This window comes from Syngnathus scovelli, chromosome 16 (genome assembly GCF_024217435.2).
Source record: "Syngnathus scovelli strain Florida chromosome 16, RoL_Ssco_1.2, whole genome shotgun sequence".
Taxonomy (NCBI): domain Eukaryota; kingdom Metazoa; phylum Chordata; class Actinopteri; order Syngnathiformes; family Syngnathidae; genus Syngnathus; species Syngnathus scovelli.
In genome coordinates, this window is record NC_090862.1 from 5649603 (window position 1) to 5665148 (window position 15546).

Here is a 15546-nt window from a genome sequence, read left to right on the forward strand (position 1 = left end):
AAGGGAGTCTCCGATTTCCCTCCGCACGCTATACAACTATAGTCGCGCAAAACAAACAATGCAAAACAAAAAAATGTCACAGAGCAGAAATCCCGAGCAAACTCGCAGCGCTGTCGGGAAACACCCCGTGAGTCACTGTGACAGACGAAAGCTTGGAGGCTCCCCCAGTGAAGTGACGCCCTTCTGGTTAGCGAACGCTCGAGTTGCGCAAACACGACCCTTGTTAGCTGCTCCATGGCAACCAGAAACATAGCAGCAAAAAAAAAAAATAGACACTTGTTTATAATCATGGCTGAAAAATACACCAGTTAAAATCTTCCTTGTTTACATTGTTTTATATTTAAGAACAAATCCTGAGCAGGATTTATTGGGAAACCTGTTCTTGTTTTATAACAAGCAGGTCTATTTCAAGTACGCTTCTTTGAACAATTGCCAACAAAAAACGTTAAACAGGTACATGAATGTTTTTCTGTCGAGATTCGCTTTATAAAAGCGATAGCGTTTGTGGCCGCTTCATCTGAATTGAGCTGTAATGTAAGATTGCTGCGCAAGTGATTGTTATCATTCCAGGAAATACAAAGTGACTCATTTGAGGTCAATGACCTTTATGTGGAAGTGAATCTTAAAATACAGTTTTACCAGAATACACTTCAAATACATTGAATTAAAAAAAGTATTCTCAGTCTCTTGGATGATTTTAGTCCGTAAAAATTAAAACATTTGAATTTTTGTTTGTTACATTGCCATATTTTTTTATCTACTTTTATGCTAACATTGAAAAATGACTCGGGCAAATATGCTAGTATGCTAGCAATATTTGAAGAAAAGCATGTGGAAAACAACTTGAACAAAGAAACGGTACGAAACTGTGATCAAATATTGTCATAAAGCGCAGGGTCATAAAACACGCTCAGTTGTTCGTAGAAGCAAAGCCTCCCTTCTGCCTAATTGTTGAATCAGCGTCGCATTTTTCCTGTGAAGCGCGCTGCCACTTCCACGGACTCTGAAGGGCGGGAGTGAGGGATGGGTGATGTGTTCGGTGCTGTCTTGTCATTCCAGGTCAGACTGTGACTCTCGGATGTAACGCTGCTTAAGATGCGATGGCAGACTTCACGCTCATCCCTGTTGTATAATCAATCAGCACTCAAGAACTCGAAAGTGTTTAGCTGCCATTTCGTTAGCCTGGGTAACATTTGAGTAGAAATAGTGAGTAGTTATGGTAGTAGTGGGGTGAAGGGGATTTATGGAAACCCTTTTCCAGCATGTTGAGTCATAAAGTACACATAATGACTGGAATGTGAGCCATTCATGCGTTTGATAACGTGCTAGCTGCTAGCATGACACACATCCTGCCCTTGTGCATTTTATTGGGAAATGGTCACGTTTCTTAAGTCCCCCTCAAAGTGTCGACAGTGTTGTGAAAAAATGAAAGATTGCGTTAATGTGAACTTTTTGTTTGGTTTCCTACGAAAGCAAATTTTCTGATGTAGTTCAGTACATCAGAAGTCATTAATATCTGATACTACACCACGTTTGCGATAAGGCCTCAAAAGACTGATAAGACTAACAAATACGGTTTTATTATTCTTATCGTCTGGATCACTGGGCGGGGCCACGTGTACTCTCATGCTAATATTCTAATATTCAAGGAACTGAATGAGAAGTTTGAGAAATGTGAGTCACGAGTCACATCAGGAAACCACTCACTTGTTACCCACCTTCCTCATATTCTTCATCTCATTGTCATTGACTCGAATACAGGAAAACTGGAGTTTGAATGACAAAGTTTTCAAGGTCTGGGAAAGGAGAAGATGGTGATGATAGTGCTTTCGCCGTAATTCGTCCAATCACATTTTTTGGAGCAATGGGATTTGTCTGCCTGTGCACTTGGACATCGTGCTGCTTTAAAAGAAACTCAAATAACATGCTGGGAGGAGCACAAACAACAATCAATTTCCACCAATGTGATTGAGTCATTCATTCATCAGTACGCTGTGTGTGTGTGCGTTTGTGTGTGTCATTTGTGTGTTTCAGCTGGCTTTGATTTCATCCAAATGCATTCATCAAATTAAACCTTGGAGCAATGCAGATCGGATAGAATTGCCTTAAGGGATTGCGTCAATCCGAGGGCCATTCATGAAATGCAGCAGTGCAATGGATACATACGTACGCACAGCTACATTGGCAGAAAGTATTAGAATTTTAGAATTTTTTTATTACTGCATATAATCCAACCCGAGGGGGGGGGCCATAGAAAAAAAAGCAGTCATTACAAACTTGAAAATGTTATGTACTTAACACACGGCACAATCACACCTTGTCATGTCAGATCCTTATTTTTATTTTATTAATTTATACTTTATTTTAATTAATTATTTTCTGTGCCCCTCGGGAAAATAAATATTTCACCCTCCCAACTCACCTCAGTGACTATACTAAATAGTATCACTTGTCCATATCCGCATATTTTTATTTTTATTTTTTTATTCAGAAGCCTTAATTTTTAAATGTCAACCTTGTGAACAGTTCTTCCCACTAATGCAGATAACCTTGCTCGGAAGTGCCATCCAATGTCCAATCCGTCCAACAATTTGGCTCAAGGAAGTTCTTATGCCCTGTCACTCATTCGCATAAATAACTTTTAGCCAAACTATGCGGACAGCACACCTTCACATAAAAAAAAAAAAAAAAAACAGTATGTCCACCTTACCAAATGACTCGCGTGGGAAGGAATACTTTTTTCCATGACGTGCACTCATGAGCTCATGGGCAGTTAGTTGAGCGTAAACACTTGCAGCTGCAGGGTCTTACATTTTCAATCGCAGGAATTCAAACTGTGCTGAGCAGTCACTTTATTATCATAGTGCAATTATCTGTTTGGATGCATTTGTATGAATACAACACTTGAGGGCGGTTTGTTCATAGAACCACCAAAACGGAATTCGCATCGTTTCCACATAGTAGTCCAGCCAATGTTTTTTTTTTTTTTTTTTTTATAACCATCAAAAAGTTAATTATAGTGAAATTTCAAAAATGGTCACTGTCTTACAAATGTACGTATTGGCAAATTCTTTTGTTGCCAATCACTTTTTAAAAAAAATCAATTTCTGAACAATCGCTTTGACTTCTGATGTCCAAAGTAGTCATCCATTAACTTATTGTGCATTCAAGTAACCCCGTCCCTGACAAAGAATAAATGGACACACCCTGTCTTAAAAAAGCACTTTCCAGCAAACTTCTGCGCTTATCACTGCCTTATCTCATGTTATGTTCAATTTGCTCTGTCATGTGGGACCGTTCAGATGTGCGCCCGTTTTTACGGTTGCTGCGGCTTCACACATCATGGCTAAGTTGCCGCCGAAAAGCTTTATAAGACCTGCCCGATTATCCATCCATCTGTTCAGATAGACCGACGGACAGACTGATAAAGAGACACTCAAAAGCACTTTCCCTATTGCAGAAAACACAAATGAAAGTCTTTGCCCACAAAAGCTGCTCTCCAGTGGTTCCTCTGATTATTTAGCATGTACTCAAAAAGCATCATCAAAGCAAGCCCTGAGATTTGTTTTTTTTTTTGTCCAGAGCGCGATTGAATTACGGATATCTGATAGAGCAATCTTTTCTTTTCCCGTGCGCGGTTGAATAATTGTCCGCAAACAACCGAGAAGTGGAGCTCAATGAACGGGGACGGACGCCATTTGTCCTGGCGAGAAACCCAAGCTCCTCCGGTGTGAGGTCATCGTCAGCGAGCGCTAGTGGGATCGCGTGTCGGCAGGGGCTACATTTTTAATCTACACGCGCGTACACCGACACACGTTTTTACCAATAACCTTTACTCCAGTTTCTTTACTCAGAAGACGAAAAAAATAAACTTTTACGACAGTGATTTTCGTTATCTGCTTCATGATGGTGTGGGATTTCCTTTGTTTAGTTTCGCAGAATTTCACAGGAACCGTGGCCACCTGCCAGGGCCACTAATGTGGAATTACAAGCGTTATACATCGGTTTCCTCTTTCTTAATAACGAGACAGTATAACTGGCGGTTGAGCGAAAGGTCCTCTGACAGTCACATGATTGAAGTTAACCATGTGAGCTCATGTGTGATGTGGTGAGCGTCGCTGACCTCATTTTAGCTTGTGAGTCACTCGGTGAGCGATAGTGACTTAGTCACATTAAGAACGACCACCTCAGCTAGTTAACCTCGTCACTGCATTGCCTGGAATTCGACAATCGTTGTAGACTGCTTAGCTACTTTGACGATGATGCTTCAATACAAACACTCAAAAGTTGATTCGTTCGGAATTGCACTGCTGTTTTTAACCGCAGTGCCATCTGCTGGATCTGGCGGGGCAATGCTAGGCATGCCCCTTTTCTTTTGTGACGGCCAAAAAGCTGACTGCTCATGTTGTAGCGCGTTCAGGAAATTGTGGGGGGATGTGTTTTCAGGCTTGTAACAATGACCTCATGTTGGCTCTTCCCGTCTTGGCTTTAATTGAGCTTCTCAGGCTTGCCAGTACTAGCATGTCATGCGGGTTTGTGGTGTTGGTGGGTGGGGGAGGGGTGGGGGTATTGTGGATTAATACTGCCCATAGTCAACATACTTCTCTCCAATGTTTGTTGTGACAGCAGGAGTCAGACTGATGGCGCTGCTCGACATGGGGGAGATTAAAGTAATGTGCACGGAAACACGGCACCATTGTTTGTTGGCTATTCTGGTCTGAGCCGCAAAAATAAATAATATAATAAATATTTTGTATGTGCTGCACCCTGCTATATAATTGTCTGATGGTGGCTAGTCATAATTATTTTTGAGGTTCTATTTGGTGCAAAAAGTAAAACAACGCAGTGCTGTTAGATTTTCAAATTGCTTTACTGCAACATTCCCACACTGGAACTGAAGCGGCGTATCTGAACATTACCGTTGACCTACATTCCGCAAACACTACCTGCCACATGGACTGACCTCTTTCCAATCAATCGCAGGACATCAGTGTACGTGAATGGAAGACAAAGAAAACAGAAGCCACTGTTCAATCAAGAATAAGATGCTCACTGTCAGCTAACATGCTGGATTCCAGGATGAGGTCAAAAGTCTTGGACGGGTCATGTCCATTCTTTGGCTGCCTGTTGACACCTTATAAATAAATCCAAGCAGGCGCAGCGTGATGAGAAGATGATGGGACGCTGACACCTAGTGGATTATGGGACGCCAGTCCAGAGCCAGATAATGATTGTCCTAGCGTAGCCAACAGGATGACTAATTACCCAGGCTTCGTCAATGACTTTGCCTGTGCAATCTCCCTTCCGTCAAAAAGAAACCAGATGATTAATCTTTACCGCCGCGTTTAACTGTTAATTCCGTTTGTTTATGGGCCACGCACGTTCCTCGGGTCCCAAGTAAAACTTGATCAGCTGTGGCGGTTAAAATATGGTTGTCGTTCCCAGAGTGACTCCGCTTCAATTTTCACGAGAAATATCGTCACGAGAGCCGCTGTGCTCTTTTACGTGGAGAGTTTTAGGTGCCATTTGAATTCATCATGGCGTGTTCAGTTGTCTCCAGACAACTCTTTCAGCAGCATCCACGGTCAAAGCAGCAATTGCGCAGTTTCTTTTTCAATTTACCGTGACGGTGCTGACTTACCTCTTAGTACGACGTTGCCTAACAACCGATCCTAACCACTTCATGTCATTGAGATTGGAAATAACTGTCATTATGCTGAGTGCAGCCTCGCACCCAGGAGCAGACAATGCTTGAGGTGTGAAAATTGCTTGATTAAAACTTAAATAAAATACCAACTTAAGTTAATGTTAACAAAAGGGAAAATTGGGCTTTACGCAATCTTCCCTTGCCGAATTTTGAACTCGTACACATCTCGATTTGAGCTCTCTGTTTACCTCGGTGTTTTCACTCTTGAAGCAGTAAGCACGAGTCAGAAAGAAAAATAAAGACCAGTTATTCCACTCAAGTTAAAAAAAAATATGCAAAAACAATGTTAAGCTTGGCATTCATCAGATCGCACTTGAGAACCTGAAATGAATGCAGATGAAGTCGCTAACAAGCTCAGCTCTTCAAGCGAAAGGTGCAAATGCCACCGTTGTGCATTGAGCTCCGTCACCTCCATACTGAACTTACCTCCCAGCGTGGGAGGTGTCTGTAATCAAATAACGGACCATGATGTGTGATTGCTACTAATTACCAGATCTAGACGTTGCTTCCCTGCACTATTTGTTCGCATCATTTAACAACATGGCTTGGTAATTGGGCTTAGCTTGTGACTTTAAGCTGCAAATTGGAGATAAAGTAGAGCCGTGCTTCAAGGAGAGTTCATTGTTTTTCGAGAAGTAGTTGCCCGGGAGGCGGGTGAAAGAGCTCGCCAGTGGAGACAAAGATGAAGGAGGGTCGCACAGTGTTCTTTGTACTTCTTCCATCATTGTGCTGCTGCACATTGTGCCACTTTTATCAAGGTGGGCACAGGAAATCCATTCAGAGAGAATTGCGTGCCCCCACACAACCTATAAATGGAATGATGAGCACACTGCTTGTGTAATTTTATATTAATCATATCCAGCCTTCAGCCTCTGTCATTATAGCTGATGAGTAGCACTGATTTAGGTCATTGGTCCTTCATCATTGAAGTGCATATTTCATCACTATCAACCATCTAGCAATAAATTGTCACGATCATTAATTGGAAATTGCCGTTGATGTTCCACAGGGGTCAATGCTTGGCCCATCATCATTGGCTCGGACAATATTTTCTGAAGCTAACAGCTATTCGCTCACAACTTCCTATTTTGTGCTTTCTGTAACGCCATCAAAGTTTTTGAAATTAAATAATCTGTAAATTATTTTTAAGACGCAAGAATTATTTTTACACTTTAACACTAACATGGCATTCATTAGGGGCGGCTCGGTGGCGCACTGGGTAGCACGTCCGCCTCACAGTTAGGAGGGTGCGGGTTCGATTCCACCTCCGGCCCTCCCTGTGTGGAGTTTGCATGTTCTCCCCGGGCCCGCGTGGGTTTTCTCCGGGCACTCCGGTTTCCTCCCACATTCCAAAAACATGCTTGGTAGGCCGATTGATCACTGCAAATTGTCCCTAGGTGTGAGTGTGAGTGCGATTGGTTGTCTGTCTCTGTGTGCCCTGCGATTGGCTGGCAACCAGTTCAGGGTGTCCCCCGCCTACTGCCCGATGACGGCTGGGATAGGCTCCAGCACGCCCGCGACCCCCGTGGGGACTAAGCGGTTCAGAAAATGGATGGATGGATGGATGGCATTCATTATCGTTCATTGGTAGTTTGTATATTGAAAAAAATAAAAGCTCATTAAATAATATCCCACACGTGTCTGTGCTCAGACCATTAATGAAAATAAAAACAAGAAAAATATTTTCATTTGATGTAATATTTATCATCGACTGCACACACATCAATGGCCTCTTCACATCTAATTTTTTAATACATTACATTTTGACATTAAACACCAAGAAAAATGAGTTACATATACACAACATTGTTTTCTTCTTCCACCATAAAACTCCAAATTGATATCTTGATTATACATTTATGGCTAAGTAGCCTTCCCTGATGTCGCTTAGTGATGCAACTTGACAGAACATTAAAAACAAATTCGCACTACCCAAAAAAATTAACCAATGCAAAAAATAAGTTAAAGCTACAACAACATCATACATACGCTGAAACAAAAATTACTGTACGCCAGAAAGCCACCAAGGAACGTGATGTTTGCAGTGACCTCTTTGAGAACTGAGGTATTTTTTGGGGGGCAAAACGGCATTCAACGTGGGATTCCACAGGGATCTGTCCTCAGACCACCATTATTGCCTATCATTTGTATATTCCAGTTTAAATCCTTAGCTTATTGTTCGACTTGGCTCATGCTTGCTTACCGAGATTGACGCGTTTATTTCCCATGATGCACTAGCCCCCCCCCACTTCCACCTGTTTACATTGAGAAACCAATAATACATAATATAAAATCATAACATGTCTTGTCTGCTGTGACATTGCTTCAGTAGATCTCAATCGATTACAGTTTGTTCATAATTACAAAGTGTGAAATGATCAATACAACAAAACTGAAACGAATGCACAATCCCATTTTTCTACAATAAGAAATAAAAATTCACATACAATGACAAAATTGAACCTAGTAGACAGTATTCACACAGAACAAGGTAGGCTTTTGTCGCATTTCTTTTTTTTTTTTCAAGTAACTGACGTTTCACTAAGACCCATTCCCTCTTGGTAACTGTCGCTAGCATCAAGCTTCAAGAACTGACACATGCATTCCCCAGAGGAGCATTATCAAACTTATTGGGGGATTTACATTTAAGATTGAAGCAGCAGACAAAAGGATGCGCAGTGTTTTTTTTTTTTTTTTATCAGGAGCTTGCGTTTGCCTGGCTTACATACTTTGGCATTCTGGAAACTGCATTAAAAATAATGGTTAAAATGGGCTAGCGGTTGAGTTGTGTGCTCAACTGTGATTGGCCCAGTCTGCATTTTTAGGGGAGTGTGACCATACCCTGCAGACATTTGACATTCACAAAGTGACGGCGACGCCACAATCATAGCGCCCTTTCATTTGGGTGATTTTGGCAGCCAGCAGGAGGAGAAAGCCGGCGGCCAGCTCCAAAGTGAAGGAGACCCACGCCATGGCGAAAGACCAGCCGAACGACACCCTCACATAAGCTAGCTCCTCCTGAGCCACGATTCGCCGGAACTCCTCCATGGCCTTGTTGGAGTATTCGATGTAGAGGCTTACGCCAGTCAGGGTAAAAAGACCTGGACAGATGAAAACAACAGATGGGATTCAACTACCGTATTTTCCGCACTACAAGGCACACCGGATTATGAGGTGCACCTTCAATGAATGGCCCATTTTAAAACTTTGTCCATATATAAGATATATACATTTGGCCCGCGGGCCGGACTTTGAACACGCCTGCTGTAGCGGCTCAATATTGTTCCATATATAAGGCGCACCTGACTATAAGGCGCACTTTCGGCTTTTGAGAAAATTGGAGGTTTTTAGGTGCGCCTTATAGTGCGGAAAATGCGGTAAATATTTTAAAATATATATTTTTCTAGTTATTTTTGATGTTGTGTGTTTTCACTTAAAACACTGGTTCCCCACCAAAAAAAAAAAACGAGATAAAAATGCGACTGTAGAGCAACTAGCCCTATAAAAAAATCCAAAACAAATCAAGCCATCTGTCCTCAATGGCTGGCTAATGAAAAACAAAAACTGGCACGCTCATTATTTGAGCTATTAGCGTTTCCATTAAGCCCGTCATTTATCAGCATCATATTGTTTTTGACCGCTCAATTGTCTTGCATGACGATCAAGGTCGGCTGAAAGCAGAGTCGGGACCGTTCAATTCGCCTCAAGTTGGTGGACTTGCATGAAAATCATTTTCTTGACACACAGCATGTGATGAAATCATAAAGCAAAGCCATAATCATGACCTATCTGAATTAGTTAGAAAACAAAATTTGATTCCGGCCTCATTTCAGTGCTGCGGCTTCCACTGAAGAATCTTTTCATTTTTTACATTTCCCTTCCGAAATACCTTAATGCAACGCCCTCATCTCAAAGTGGCTACTGAATTCTCACTGAATAATGGCTGCCTTGATTTGCAAAACAAAAAAAGGGCATGGTCATTAATGCGGCATTAAGAACAAGCAGTGCGAGGTGTCACAATAGCGCTTTTAATCACCTTTGGACCCCCAAAAAAACGTTTCGCAACAGCAAACACGGCGGAAATAAGCTTTTGACTGTCTTTGCCGAAAGAATATAAGTCATAGCCATTACGAAATCTTAAAAGGCTTGCAGTGTTTTTCTTTCACACCATTACAATTGTGCATGAAATGCACTTGGCCCAGAAGATTGAAGCATGAAGAGCCGTTTTTTGTCTGAGACATATTTGCAGTGATGTGCAGTCGTTGCCGCTCTCCTTGGCAAACAGCCATTTCTCTTGACTTACTTTATGGACAGTGCCTATAAAATAGTGCATCGGCGCTGCATGAATCCTTGCCACAAAAAGATTGCTGAGGGAAACTCATTAGTATTAGATGAGCGTTTAGCAGCATGGCAGTTCTCGTTACGGTGTTTTGTTGTCCGAAAACCTACAAATCCGATTTTGCTTTTCTTCTAGTCGAGGAAATAGAGGCCCCCGGTGAGGACGATTCGTTCGTAAAAGACATCTGCAGAGTTTTCTTGAAATACGAGCAGGGCTGGGCAATCAATCTATTATTTATTTAATTATTTATTAATTTATTCACAATTTTATTTGATGAACTCAAGTTTGTCAGGATGATTTAAAAAAAAAAAAAAAAGAATAAATATATGTAGGTGTGTATAAAGTCAACCAAAATTATGTATTCAAAGTCAACTACAATAATTCAATTCCATGAAATCAGTTGCAAAGCGTAAATGCGGACGATTGTAAAAGTGAATTAGTGACTACTGGAATGTTTGCCACCTGTTCACTTTCACAATGGAATGTACAGAGTGCGTATTGACAAAGGCTGGAATGAGACTAAGACAGCCGCCTCGAGGAGGAAAAAAAAAAGTCGTGGAGAGCTAAAAATGGATTCTCAAGGTTCATCTTGTGTGGAAACAAACAAAGCATTGAGCCCACACACGTTACAGAAGAAAAGAAAACCAATTGCATTTGGACCTACTGCAGATGAGAATGTAGAATGCGGTTACGGTCAACAGCTTCGGGCTGTAGGCCAAGGAACTGACGAGCCCGCAAATCCAACCAAACACCAGCATCACTAATCCGAATGGCAATATGATGACCACCGCCTTGTGCAGAGCTGAAAGAAAAACACACACACACGAAAATCTCATTAATCACAAGACTATAGGATTCCTATTTGTACTTGTCATCCAATCGACACCCCACGGCTGTTTTTTTTTTTTGTTGCTCTAATAATAGACAATTGGTGAGAAAATGAAAGTGATTTTAACCGTCCGATTTCCCATTCCGGCATATAATTACCCGAGATGAAAATGTGTTACAGAGAGGCCTGTTTTGAATTGCATTTAGGTTTTTTTTCAGTATGTTTGTGCTGGTTTCCACAAATGAGTTGTGCCCATTATCGACTGCAAAGGGTGAGGATCCGAAAAAAGAAAACTAATTTTTACTCTCCTGTCATTACAGTTGGCTCGCACTGATGTGTTTGCAGTGACCAGCCACAACCAGCAGGTGGCGTTGAGTGTCACATGGTAAGTCAAGATGGATGGACCGGTGACAGTTTTTTTTTTAAACGCATAAAAAATACAAACACTCACTGAGAAGGTGCCTCTCCACTTCAGACAGGGCCGACATGTTTGCCGTAAAGGAAGAGATAACGGAACTCTTGTCTGATCCTGAAAATGTCAAGAGAAAATGTTCAACGGGAGATTAGCCTCATCGAGGCAAATCTGCTATTTGAAAGAAGAAAATGATGTCACTTTAATGGCTGTAATCTTGAAGATCTCGCATAGGAAAGGGTAAAAACCTTTTTTTGCTACATTCATGACTCAGACATTCAGACACCTGTTTTGCTGTGTTAGAGAACATAGGTGCATTGTGAAAAGCCTTTATGGTAATGGTGCATTTAAAAGTTTTTATGGTCTTGTCAATTTTTGTCAATTGTGAATATTTAATAGCTTGCTGACAAATTATTGGGTTTCTGGAGTGTCAGCCCACACACTGAGTGCGACACGACCATTGTTTTTTTTTGCCCTCCATACTCCGGGCTCTCCATCAACACTCGCCTTGTTGCAACTCCCTAGATCTGTTGTCATGGTAATGAGAGCTATACTCGGTAGCTGCCACACAGTGTAAAGTAGGTTGATCCAACTCAAATGATTAAATTATGAAGAAAAAAAAAAGCTCAGGTTAAAGCCTCGGCTGGGGCAGTCAAGTGGCTTTCTCCCACGTCAGCAAAAGCTGAACTCCTGATTTCTCCTGATGCTGTATGATCAGTACGTGAATGGCTGTGCATTATCATGACAATGCGGCTGATTCTTCAAGTTGCTTGGAGTACACGGAAGGATGAACAGTGACGTTCAAATTGAGACCCATTTTGAATTAAGCCTGCATTCAAACGTCGTCATGACAATTGACGCCTAACTGTGACACATGTTGACATTTTTGCAGCCCATTTCATTTTGCTGCCCATTTCATTTTGCAGCCGCGTTGGCAATTTCTATACAAGGAGGACCTGATGAGATGAGGTGTTTCAAGTGTTACTTTAGTCTTTCTGTCAATTTTAAGTTGTGCTTTATTTGCATTGAAAAACAGTATTTGAAAAGCCACTTTTGCACACTGAAGACCCCTATTGTACCAAGATAAGACAGGGGGCTGGAGGCGGGTGGTCGTTTTGCAATGAGCTTTTTATGGATGGATGCAGTTGCTGACTTCAACCCTCCCTATTCATCTAAGTCTGTCCAGCTTTACCTCCCAGGGCCTCCATTTGTCACCCCCCATCCATGTACTGATCACAATTCAACTACCGTTCCAATCAAAACCAAATTAAGGACGTGCGTCTAATCAATTCCAGTGCAACAACGTATATAAAATAAAAAATAATCAGAAAAACTTGTAAAAATGTGCTTTTCAGTGCAGCAATCAATAAGTGCACGTACCTTCATTAATTCTCCACAGTCCGGAGTAGGAACTCAGGTCCTCGGAGTCGGTGTAGTTAGGTTTATTCACATCGATGATGTACCAATAATCAGTCCCGATTGACACGGCAAGGCAGCAAAAACTGAGCAAACCCGAAAAGCCAGCAGAGAGAACTACCAAGCCGTACCTCATCGTGAAGGTGAGTTATTAAAATCCTCCGTGCATTTTTCCGCTAGAAAAATAAATAAAACGGATTTCACAACGATCGTCCAAGACGCGCAAAAGCTTCGCTTCTTAATTCACTCAGAGTTTGTCTCTACCGCTCTCAGTGCAACTGGGAACATTCGCTAGAAAAATAACACTTTGTGCTCACTTTTTCTGCTAAAATAACAGCCGGAGATGCTTCTGTTTTGAGGGAGGTCACTGACAGGTGATTCGCACTCAACAGGGCGAACCAGCGACTGGGTAGCGACGTCAAGTGCGGCGAAAGCGAATAATTGCTTCCTGTTTTAGATTTCAAAATAAAGGTAAAGGCTATCGTTTGACTTGTGATCTGCGTATTTATGTAACTCTCGTTTCCGGTCTCCGTGCAAGGTATAGCAACAGCTCTAATTAAATCGTTGTTGAAAACGGAGTGACATTCTTCAAAGAAACCAAGTCTATTCGCTGTTTTATAATGTGAAAATGTCGACTTTATCGTCAAATTCAGAAGAGAAGAAGAATTCAACATAGCATCCACCCGTAAAACAAGTAACATTTATCCAACTAACACTTTGGCGGGAGAAAATGGTAGCCCTCAGCTGAAATTGTTTTTACTCAAGTAACAAGGTAGGTATTGACTTTTGTCCCCATGGTCGATTGTTGGGAGAGGAAAGCGATGCCACTAGCTTCTCAGGTAAATAATCAACGCAGTGGGGTAGTTGAACAAATAAATTGGGGTGTAACTTAAAGGAACTTTTAAAAGCTGTATTTTATAACAAAAACAAGGCTTATTGATGTGAGGAGGATGTTGTAGAAGCTCTTACTTGTTTTTCCTTCCAAAAGGAAGATGGCTGCCTAATGAGCAGCGCTTTTGGAGACAACTAGAGCCTGATCATGTGCGTGCTTTGAACACCTAATTCCCTTGCACTTACACAAATAAGTGTGTCCACTCCTTGGTGAGGGAAGAGAAGAGACATTTCCAAACAACTGGGGCCTCCACTTCAGGATATTTCAACCCCGTTCTCGTCTAATGAATTTCTGTGATGATCTCTCGTGGGGGAAAATTAACATCTCTGCTATGGATCTTACAAAGTTGCTCTCTCAAAAGAGTGGTGTTTAAGAAAACAAAAGGGAAGACAGACTTTTTTTTCAGTGGTAGAAAATGTTAAGATGGAGAACAAACAAAACCACACACAAAGGAGCACACTGAGTTTTGATTGCTGTCTTCTTGCCAGGCAGGACGTTGACGTTTGGAAGATTGTGGCAGTCACTCAAACGTGGACTCGTAAACATGAGAAATGCTGCATTGTGGAGGAAAAAAAACAAAAAAACGGCAACGCTGCAATTGAGCACTCTGCGGTAAGCACGGACAATGGAATGACGTGAGGTTCTCTCTGGATTTATATATATATATATACATATAATTGGTCTTCGCAAATAAACCATCTTCCTCTTATCAGGTTGGGTCTGGAGGACACCAACATCATCAGCAGCCTCTTGTTTAATTTGCAAGTCATGCATGATTTGTCCTTCATTTTTGGAGTCAGCTCTTGACTGAGCTGTCTATTCTTCTGGAAAATCACACGCTTGGTTTTACCATCTTAGCAAGCTAACAAAAGAAGAAATATGTTGCGTTTTTTGTAGCAGTATAATTTTTAAAGTAGAGTTAACCTGATTTGAAGATGACCTACTCATTTTCTGGTGACCACAATGACCACTCTCTAATGAAAAATATTTTTGACTAATAATATATTTGTGTTTTGTTTAGGATGTCAAGGTTGGAGCTTTACTATACAAAGTTGCCTGGCATCGCTCTTTGTGGGCTTGTTGGCAGGAGAGCAAAACTTTCAATATGATCCTCAAAGGCTCTCAGTCATAATGACTCGCTGTGCAACTTGAGGTAAGATCTTTTTCCATTATGTATTTTTTCACTATTTGATCAAAGCTGGAATCAAGTGACGTATAAGAAAGTAGTAATAGATATTTTACTTTTACGGGGTTGATTAAAATTGTTCATATGTGTTTTGTAATTTTGTCAAAGAAAATTACATTTACAAATCACAAATGGGTCTTCAGTCAATATACTTGAAATATGTATTTGTCAATAAGTGTGAACATGTTATTTTACCTGTACAGGTAAGTGGCAATTTTGTTTTATTTTACTTTTACGGGATTGATTAAAATTGGTCATATGTGTTTTGTAATTTTGTCAAAGAAAATTACATTTACAAATCACAAATGGGTCTTCAGTCAATATACTTTAAATATGTATTTGTCAATAAGTGTGAACGTGTTATTTTACCTGTACAGGTAAGTGGCAATTTTGTTTGACAAATGTGCTATGTTTTTGTCGTGCAATTAAAAAACACTGTTTGTAGACACTCAAAACACAATACACAGAGAATAACGGCTGAGATCAAAACTCCAAACCTCTCAACTCTTATTTAATTTTTTTATTTCTGCTCAATTTTAGAGCTTGGCCTTTGAGGTTCAGCTTTCTTTCATTTTTCATAAAGGTGCATATGTGGTGTGGAGGTGAGTCATTCGGCATCTCCACAATACCCGCTGCGCGGTTGCATTTGACGTCATGACAACGCCGGAATGGGCAGCGAATAATTGAGTAGCTAAAATGCACTATTAGCTAAAACGACAAATGACTTTTTGGACTGCAATGATTTTATTCGACTTAGAGTTTAAC

General features: G+C 41.0%; 1 protein-coding gene and 1 long non-coding RNA gene across 3 annotated transcripts in view; one reads left to right on the forward strand and one right to left on the reverse strand.

Moving 5' to 3' along the window:
- Window positions 1-7691: 7691 nt before the first annotated feature.
- On the reverse strand, window positions 7692-13161 carry LOC125983906 (transmembrane protein 235). Its single transcript, XM_049745633.2, has 5 exons — window positions 13021-13161; window positions 12668-12879; window positions 11327-11404; window positions 10711-10848; window positions 7692-8808 (listed from the first exon to the last, which is right to left on the reverse strand). Exons 2-5 carry the CDS (start codon window positions 12837-12839, stop codon window positions 8567-8569), a joined length of 630 nt encoding a protein of 209 aa, XP_049601590.1. The 5' UTR covers window positions 12840-12879; window positions 13021-13161; the 3' UTR covers window positions 7692-8566.
- Window positions 13162-13215: 54 nt separating this feature from the next.
- The window catches only part of LOC125983944 (uncharacterized), a 73917-nt gene continuing 71586 nt past the window's right edge, over window positions 13216-15546 (forward strand). The window contains exons 1-3 of one of the 2 annotated variants that reach the window (XR_007486817.1): window positions 13216-13542; window positions 13692-14207; window positions 14617-14748. This is a non-coding gene — a long non-coding RNA (uncharacterized lncRNA). Of the gene's footprint in view, window positions 14208-14616; window positions 14749-15546 lie in introns of both variants that reach the window. The other variant, XR_007486816.1, reaches the window with a different exon arrangement.

Bases quoted from the DNA above. Each gene is read 5' to 3' on its own strand.
- LOC125983906 (XM_049745633.2), bottom strand. From the start codon at position 12,839: ATGAGGTACGGCTTGGTAGTTCTCTCTGCTGGCTTTTCGGGTTTGCTC. The intron at 11,405-12,667 runs GTACGTGCACTT...TGACATTTTCAG, and splicing joins ACTGTGGAGAATTAATGAAG to GATCAGACAAGAGTTCCGTT. The intron at 10,849-11,326 runs GTGAGTGTTTGT...TTTTTCTTTCAG, and splicing joins AGTGGAGAGGCACCTTCTCA to CTCTGCACAAGGCGGTGGTC.